The following is a 9,687-nucleotide window of genomic DNA, read 5'->3' as shown; positions in this document are numbered from 1 at the left end:
CTTTTTCCACGTATGGAGTCATCTATTACAAGGGGGCATAGCTTTAAGTTAAGGGGTGGTAGGTATAGGACAGATGTTTTACTCAGCGAGTCGTGAGTTCATGGAATGCCCTGCCAGTAGCAGTGGTGGACTCTCCCTCTTTATGGGCATTTATGCGGGCATTGGATAGGCATATGGAGGATAGTGGGCTAGTGTAGGTTAGGTGGGCTTGGATCGGCGCAACATCGAGGGCTTCTATGTTCTAAATAATGCTCTAAGTAGTGATTTTATCCTTCATAAGATAAACACAGATGAGGATCTGAACATCACAGAGATGCAACTCATTCAACCATCTGAAAGTAAGAATTTTTAAAAAAGTAGTGCAAATGACCAGTCCAAGCGGTTAAAAAGCCTTTGCTGTAGAAAAACAAATTTCTCCAACTGCAAAAAAACCAGTCACATATATGCAAAAGCTGTTCAAGTTAGTTACGCAAACATACATAAGGTAAAAATATTGGTCATATTAATACGTCCACACAGATGCCAATTATGAATGCAGCATTGTATTCCTATGCTCAGCGCTTTAGAAACTGTGAACTTTCCCAGTCAGATTTAGACTTCAATCCGAAATCAGCAGTGTCAGGCGGGAGGTCTTCGTGGGGAAAGAAGCATTGTTCACATCCCCTCTTACATCCGTGGCATCCTCACCCCCGTGCACACAGTCACACTGCTGCTCCCTGAATCCATCAGCCTTGCTTCCCTGTCTGCACACACACAGGCAGCCCACGCTCCCTCTCCCACCACCATCACTGACAGATGATGAACTGGAGCCGGCTCCACCCAGATCCAGCGGGATCCGGCCAACAAAGGGGCCGCTGGCTTCGAACGGGCAGGGGCTGAGCGGTTGTTTATGCACCGACCCGCCCCAGCCCGTGCTCTGGGGGTGGGGGAGGGGGTGAAGACAATGCCCCCCCCCTTACCTTGGTGCCGTGGTAGTAGTCATCCACCGAGGTGGCGTTCATGAAGGTCTCCTGGAAGTGGGTGCTGGTGTCGATGCCGCCCGGCATGACCAGCTTGCCGGTGGCGTCGATGACTTTGGCCCCGCCGGGGATCATGAGCTCCCGGCCGACGAGCTGGACGACGCCGTTCTCGATGTAGACGTCCGCCTCCTGGGTGCAGTCGTCGTTGACCACCCGGCCCCCCTTGATGAGGGTCCGCAGGGCGCTGGCGCTCGCGTGCATTGTTCTCCCACAAAGCTCGCTCTCTCTCTCTCTCCCTCCCTCCGTCCCTTACTCCACAAACTGCCCCCCCCTCCCCTTACAGCCGGTGAGTGCGGCAGCGGCGGGGAACACACCGTACCGTGTGAGTGAGCGAGCCCTCCCCTCCCCTCCCCCACACACCGGGAGCCTCTCCGTCCTCCCGCCGCCGGTGACCGTTGGCAAGTGCCAGCCCCTGGATCGCGCGATTGTCAGCCCTCCGCCAATCACAGGCAGGTGGGGGAGCCGGGCGGACAGCGCCGCGCGGTGGAGCTTGGGAGTTGTAGTCCCCGCCTCCCCGGCAATGCCCTCTGGCGGGTGGAGGGTGGGCCAACCAATGGACTCCAACTCCCAGCGCTCGTCGAGCCCCTTTGGCGTGGTCCTGGAATCTGGTCCGGTATCAGTTCCAGCAGCGCCCAGCATTGTTACAATCCCCAGCCACTCCGCTACGATAGCATTTATTTGGCATTATGGCACAAATCAGCCACGAAATAATGCAACACTAACAGGAAAAGTTTTATTTGCCCCTCAATATATTTAATGCAACTTTAAAGTCAAATATATGCTCCAATGAAATGTATCGCCATCCCTCCACAGTGTACACTAACCGATGATTTTCAGATGTTGACTTCAGCTACTGCTTAGAAGGCAGACATTTTAAAAAGTAATTCCTCCTCACGGGTTGTCGCGAACAAAGTGGTGCTTTTTCCTCTTTTTGATGTCACTGAAGTGGACTGTCATTTCGAAAAAGTATCGATTAAAAGACTGGAATAACGCCTCAAACGAACCCATTCCTTAATGTCTCGGATATACCGAAATGTGTCACCAATCCTTTCACCTCGGACTGCATAACCTCATTTCACATGATTCCTGTCCCAGTTTCTATCCTCACTTCGGCACTACTGTCTCATCTGATCCATCCAGCCACTTACAGTTGGTTGCTTTAATATCATTCACAAAAATCAAGCAATAATGCCCCTTTTTGATGGGTACATCTCATAAAATCACAAACCATACTAAAGAGAAATGCAACAAATTACGTTTCCACCCATGTGTACTCCAGTCCCTAGGGTGTCAGCCTAACATGGTTTCTTGGGTTAAATACCACTGCCAATCTGAGTTTATATAATACATACCACAAAGATCAGGTTGTTGTTGAGACAAGTGACTTGAAGTTTATTAACAACACTATGTATTTAGATAGCTGCAATATCACATAGTATGTCCTCTGTGTTAATAAGGCTATTGTACATTATGTATCCACAACTGACTGCCTGAACACAATGCACTTTAATCCATTGTACTAAATATAATTGAAGGTTAAATGTATATCTTTGTACTGGAATGACACATGTTGTGTATCACATCTTAAAGGTACATTGCCTGTCTGCCTATGTAATAATAGGCGTACCTCTTTTGCTCTTTAAACAGTGGGAACCCCTTTCCAAGAGCATGTACAATTCTGTTCATTGAGTCATGGGGCTGAATTTTATTAGAAATTGGCTAAGTGTCAATATTGGTGAGTTTGGTGGAGTGTTACACCCTGTGCACCTCAGAACTTTGAAACACAGCCTTTCAGGTTATTAAACTCTATAGGAATGAAGGAAAGACCTACTGTTCACACTGCAACATGGAGAAACAAGATGAAACAGTATGATCTGGCTCAAGGTGCATCAGGAAACGCCTTGCTGTCCATGTGGGTTGAGGATTGAGGATTCCACACTGGCGGAACTGAGAAACGATGCTGGAGATTAGAGGCGAGAGTGTGGTGCTGGAAAAGCACAGCAGATCTGGCAATATCCGAGGAGCACAAGAATTAATGTTTCAGGCAAAAGCCCTTCATCAGGGATGGGGGCAAAAGTGCTTCTCCCATGGTTCCTTGGAAGCAGCCAGTTGCATAAAAGCTTTGGGCTTCCTGTGCATTGGAGGATATCTCCGGTCGTAACCTCTTCAATATGGAAGCTTAATTTTTCTCCACCTTTGTTGCATCGCAGCAACGGTGATGGTAACAGTCACTATGACTGAACCCATTGGTCACGTTGCTAATAAACCTGGGGAGAAAATAAAAAAAGGGCGGGTGCTTACTAATGTGAGTAGTCAGCATTTTGTATGACTCACAAATGACAGCTTCACACACTCTTCCACGCAGTGGAACATGGAAGACCCCAACATGGAGGATCATGGAATTCCTATGCATAGAACTTTGACATAGGACCTGATTCCAATGAACACAACACAAGTCATGTCAAAAAGAGACAGTAGGAGATTGTAAATGCCATGTGAATACTGAGACCTTCTCCTCCCAGCCATAGAAAGGCATAATTACATATAAGAGCATCTTGGCAAAAACTTACATCTCACGATAAGAAGGAATCAATTGAAACACTATTTGAAAATATTGCTCCCTACTTTGGGCTCTACTTCATCCACAAGGTTGGGGATGTTGGTCAAAATGTGTGAGGATCATAGAGATTTAACATTCATTTATCTTTGCTGTTAGGTTGTGCAACATCACTGGCTAATCTAGTTAAATCATTTGACCTATCAATCAATGTAACTAATGATAGTGATGTGAGGCAATTCCCGATCTTTAAGATCTTCTTTCCAGTTTACTTACCCAAACTCATATAACAGTGGATTGAAAGAAGATGAGAGACCTATTGGCTATTACCAAAATACCAAAACAGCAGGAATTCTACAACAGTATAGGACATGCAAGAGAAAACTGGAACGGGAGATTAGGAGTGCTAAAAGAGGATATGAAAGGATACTGTAGGTAAAATAAACGAAAGTCATAAGTTGTTTTACATTAAGGGTAAAAGGATAACAAGGGATAGAATAGGATCCATTAAGGACCAAAGTGGTATTTTGTGCATGTTGCTTGAGGATTTAGATAGGATTGTAAATGAATACTTTGGATTGGTGCTCACTAGTGAGATAGACGATATGGGTATCTAAATCAGGGAGAAGGTCTGGGATACAATTAAAGAAAATAACATAGACAGAGAGGAGGAGGTTCTGAGTTGTCTGGCAGACTTAAAAGTAAATAAAGCATCCAGGCCCAGATGAAATATACTCCAGATTATTGAGTGAGGCAAGGGAGGGAACAGCAGGGGCACTACCAAAAAGTTTCAATTCCTCTCTGGCCACAGGAGAGGTTCCAGTTTACTTGATGACAGCCAATGTGGTTCTGTTATTCAAGAAGGGAGAAGGAGATAAACCAGGAAATTACAGATCAATCAGTCTAACCTCAATGGTGGGGAAAGTCTTGGAAACAATTCTGAGGAACATTGGAGAGACAGGGATCAATTAGGAACAGTCCGAATGGTTTTGTTAAGGTAAGGTCATGTCTGACCAACTTGATTAAATTTTTCAAAGATGTGACCAGGTGTGTAAATGAGAGTAACACTCTTGAAGTAGTCTACTTGGATTTCAGCAAGATATGCCAAGGCAAGATATGGAAAGGCATACAGGGCTATGGGCCAAGTGCTGAAAAAAGGAATTAGACTAGTTAGGTGGTCGTTTTTCACTGGCATGGACACAATGGCCTGAAGGACCTTTTCCTTTTCTGTAGATCTCTGTGAATCTCTGGCTGATACAGTTATAGTGCCAAACCTTGAATTGAACAAATCCTTTTGATTTGAGATGTGAAGTATATCAGAATCCAAATAATATTGTTTGTGTTTATGAAGCTAAATTCCATAAATTGTACATTAGAGTCAGATTAAACCTTTCTATCAATATTATTATGGGAATCAAACTTCTTGAAGAAATCTTAGTGATGGAAACTAAATTTTCTTTGTGATCTCCAGTAATGACATGCATGATGGTTTATGATATCTGGACACTTAATAATGTTTTAATAGAACATCAGGTGAATTCCTGAAACATGGCAAGAATCGGAATTATGGGGGATCCAAGATGGCGGCGACCCAGGAGTATCGCGTTGCTGGGCTCTGTGCCACAACATCAGCAGGACAGAGCTAGATCCCATCCCACCTATGTTACTGTGAACAAAAAACCCAGTAAAAGCACTGCAGAACCTGAACATTTCACTCACCTTTGCTTTTGCTGTGGGAGAATGCTGACGAAATGAGGGAGTTCACCCGAGCTTGGGATGTGGGGGCAGCTCAATCCACCGGGGCAGCGGACTTTCTTACTCACTGGGCTTTGGTTAAGGAGCTCACCAAATCTCGCGAGGCCCTGGAGAAGCAGATTGAAGAAACAATTGGGGAAAAGCTGGCCCTGGCCTCTGCTGTGCTGCAAAAGCAGGAACAGCAGCTGGAAGACCTGGGCAAAAGGACTGATGAGCTCGAACGCTGGGTCACAGGGGTGGAAGCAGAGGCTGATTCATCCAAGATTCGGATTGAAGCCCTGGAAATACAGGTCCGTGCTTTGCTGGATCTGGTGGATGACCTTCAGAACAGGGGCAGGAGGAAGCATCGTCATGTTGTTGGCATGCCAGAGGGGATGGAAGGTGAGCAGCTGGTGGAATTCTTTGAGAAGTGGTTCCCGGAATTCCTTACTTTGGAGGCTGAAAAGGGAAAGATAAAGATTGAGGGAGCCCACCTGGTTGCGACAGGGAGACCAGTGCCCCCACCCTGTCCTGGTACGGATCCATCAATATAAAGACAAACAGAGAGTCATGGAAGCTTCCGGAGCCGAGGGGAGGGATCTAAAGGAATTGATGTGCAAGGGCTCCAGGGTCATGCTTTTTCGAAGACGTTTCAGGTGATCCAGAAGAGGAAGTCCTACAATGGCATTGAGAGAGCTTGGGATCCAGTACTCTTTAAGATATCCAGCTGTGCTTTGGATTAATCATAACGGATCTGTACATTTATTTGACTCGCCAGGAACTTTGTGGACACATTGACTTAAGACAGATGATTGAATAGGCGCAGATAACAGAGTTGTTCGGGTTTGTCCTTCTTCAGAGAACACTTGGTGGAGTCTCCTTTTGTTGGTAATAAGTTGCATTAAATTATGCTCGGGATGGATAGAATATTTACCTTTAATTTCTAAGTTAGGTTATACCAAGGGAGGGGTGACATATCTACTTTTAACTTACTCATGTATATTACTAATTTTGTTTTTTCTTACTTTTTTTGCTACTTTATGATGGGTTGCCTATGTTTAGGGCATGACCCTGGCTGGGAGGAGCTAAGTGGGTGGTTAGTAGGGTTTTGGGATGAGTAGGTGCCCCCTTTGAATGGGTGGTAAATTCCTCCAATCAGTGGCTTTGGTACTTGTTTGCTTTTCTGTTTTTGCTGTACATAGGTTTTGCGAGGTTTGTAGGTTTGTTGGTTGTAGCTGTTTCAGTTTATGTAGTTTTTGGACTTCGTTCCACTGAAGCTTGGTGATTCACAGTTTGAGTTCTTCCTCACTGGAGACTGAATGGTGCTATAGAAGGTTATGGCTAAAAATGTGTTCAAATGGTGTACCTGCAACATTAAGGGGAGTCACTCGCTGGTCAAGAGGAAGAAGGTACTCGCCAGTCTTAAAAGGAAGAGGGTGGATGTTGCCTTATTGCAAGAAATGCACCTAGACAATGCAGTGCAACAGAATGGGTATGACTGGGTTTATTTCTCATCTTTCAATACTAGGAGTCGGAGGGCGGCCGTACATGTTAGGAAGAATCTTCCATTTAAGTTGTTAGAGTGTATTAAAGCCATACATGGGAGATTTATACTCCTTAAAGCTTTGACAAATGGGGAAGAATATGGGATCTTAAATGTTTACTGTACCCCCGGCCCACCCCCTCAAGATCTTGATAGACACACTTTCTAAACTGGTTAACCTTGCATCTCAACATATTATCGTGGGGGGTGCATGGGGCGAGTTTAATTGTCTAATAGACCCTATGGTGAACAGATTGTCCAAAGGTCCCCCGATATCTTTATCATGATCTAAGCAATTAAGGGATATGTGTGTTGAATTATGACTGGAGGATGTTTGGAGTCACCTTTACCCTACTGGCAGGGATTTTACGTTTTTCTTGAATTCGTCCAAATACCAAACCAGGACTGATCTTTTGACTCCTGCAGCACATTTGGACATGGTGGTGTCATGTACAATCGGCAATATAATTATTTCTGATCACGTTCCAGTGTATCTAATGGTCAAGGGTAAGGATAGTGTGGTAGATTCATGGCACTGGTGACTGGATCTCTTCATTCTTAAGGATAGCAAGTTTACTGAATTCTTTTCTACTGAATTCAGCGCTTTTTTAGACATTAATTCAGGCTCAGCCAGTAATCCATCTGTTCTTTGGGAAACTGCTAAAGCCTATGCTTGGGTGTTGGTTATTTCCTATTCTGCCAGGAAGAAACAGCAGAAGGGTGAGCAACAATGCTTGCTCGAAACACATCTGAAGGCAGCTTGTGAGAAACAGAACTCACTCACAAATCAATCAGCCTGAGACAAAGCCTTGGAAACAAGAACAATTTATTACAGCCTTGCAAGAACCGGACGCTTCTGCAATCAAGCAGAAATGCGCGTGAAAACAGAGCATATTAGCTTTCTTATTCAGTTTACAAGTTGCAGAATCACGCCTCCCTTTTCCCATCCTATCATAAGCCGATTACCTCACTTGTTAGTTATTTTCTTATCTGGCCATCCTGCTGTCCTTGTCTGCATTCTTTGTTCCTTGTTTGTTACAGCTTCTTTTACCCAGTTTCTCTTATCATACTATAAGCTTTATTGTGAAATGCCGTTGCTGTTTCTTTTTGTGGTCAGCTACAACCCTTTAAAGTTATTTCCTAGCTTAAAACTATTTTCTTTAAGAGACCCTGTACATTCATTAAAGTCTTAGCCTTAAGTATGCTACATGCTACATGCTACAAGAATTAACACCCCACAGCTGCCACCTGCAAAAACAACATTTCTAATCTTCCATGAGCTGAAAAGGTACACTTTGATAGACTTTTGTTGTGTTAACTGCAGAGGATCACAGCGCTTCAGTCCACACTGAACTCCATACTCACACAGAGCTAAGAGGGAGCTTATGTTTGCAAAGCAAAGGTTGTTTGAGCACAGGATAAGCTTGGCAAGTATTTAACATATCTTGCCAGGAAAAGGGCTGCTCCCCAATCCATTACCTCAATCAGGGAGGATATTGGCAATTTAACCTATGATTCTAAAAGGATTAATGCGGCATTTCAAAATTTTACTCCAAACTATACCACTCTGAAAGTTATGAGGATGGGCGGGTTAGGATGGAGTCTTTTATTTAAGAATTTTAACTTCCTGGGAGTGACCCCTGAACAAGAGTCTCTCCTCAATGCCCCACACTCAGAGCAAGAGGTGCAGGAGGCTGTGAGGCAGCTCCAGAATGGGAAGGCATTGGGTCCTGACAGACTTCCCAGTGAGTTCTAGAAGGAATTTATAAGTATATTGTCAGGACCGATTCTTAGTATGTTTAATGTTTCACATAGCCATGGCCTCCTCCCACCATCTTTAAGAGAGATGAACATCTGGAGCACTGTGCTTCCTAAAGGGCCATTTCACTCCTGAATGTTGATTTCAAAATCCTATCAAAGACTCTTGCACTAAGACTAGAAAGCCTGCTGCTTTCCATCATGAAAGAGGATCAGATACATTTTATAGAGGTTGCAGATCGTCAAATAATGTCAGGAGATTACTTAATATGATCCAAGAAAGTCAACAATGATCGGTACAGGATTAGTGATCTCTCTAGACGCAGAGAAGGCATTTGACCAGGTTGAGTGGCCGTATCGTTTTTCTCATTAATGAACATTCACCCATGTCTGCTGGATCTTATGTGAATGCTTCAAATGCTTTTTACTAAGCAAACATTTGGAAGACTGAATGGCTGGTTCAGTTCCTTTATCTCATATCGCAAGCGACCCCTTACTAAACTGACTAATCTGTAGCTCCCCCACAGACTGGGAGGAGTGGACCTCACAGATATCAACAACTATCAGTTAAAGCTCGTTGCTATCTGATGGGAAAGACGGGCCCGGGGGGGATCCTCACTCACTATGTTTGACATTGAAGTATCTCAGGCAAGATGCCCCCTTACTAGCTTGCTGTTCTTGGACAAAATGTGAACAGTTAAGGAATATTGCCATAGCTCATTAGTTATTTATACTGTTGAAGTGTGGAGGGCAATGCATCAGAGTAAGGGCAAATTGCCAAAATGTCATTTTTTACACCCATTGTTAGTATTCGGTTTTCAGCCAGGGATAATGGACTTGGGGTTTAAACTATGGGCAGCTAGGGGCGTGTTTTGCCTGGTGACTTATTCGAGGGGGATATACTGATGTCACTTGACCAGTTGGCTCAGAAATACAAGTTGAGGAGAAAGTGAGGTCTGCAGATGCTGGAGATCAGAGCTGAAAATGTGTTGCTGGAAAAGCGCAGCAGGTCAGGCAGCATCCAGGGAACAGGAGAATCGACGTTTCGGGCATAAGCCCTTCTTCAGGAATGAGGA

General features: G+C 44.5%; 1 protein-coding gene across 1 annotated transcript in view; it reads right to left on the bottom strand.

Annotated features, from left to right (window-relative positions):
• Positions 1-1,373, bottom strand: part of dpysl5b (dihydropyrimidinase like 5b) — a 64,985-nt gene extending 63,612 nt beyond the window's left edge. Inside the window, exon 1 of the mRNA XM_043676164.1 lies at positions 960-1,373. Coding sequence (XP_043532099.1) covers positions 960-1,220 — 261 coding nt within the window. The 5' untranslated portion in view covers positions 1,221-1,373. The remainder of the gene's footprint in view (positions 1-959) is intronic.
• Between the last annotated feature and the right edge of the window lie 8,314 nt (positions 1,374-9,687).

Source organism: Chiloscyllium plagiosum, chromosome 3 (assembly GCF_004010195.1).
Source record: "Chiloscyllium plagiosum isolate BGI_BamShark_2017 chromosome 3, ASM401019v2, whole genome shotgun sequence".
NCBI classification, from domain to species: domain Eukaryota; kingdom Metazoa; phylum Chordata; class Chondrichthyes; order Orectolobiformes; family Hemiscylliidae; genus Chiloscyllium; species Chiloscyllium plagiosum.
The sequence above is the reverse complement of the archived record's forward strand: the minus strand, read 5'-3'. Positions and strand labels throughout refer to the sequence as shown.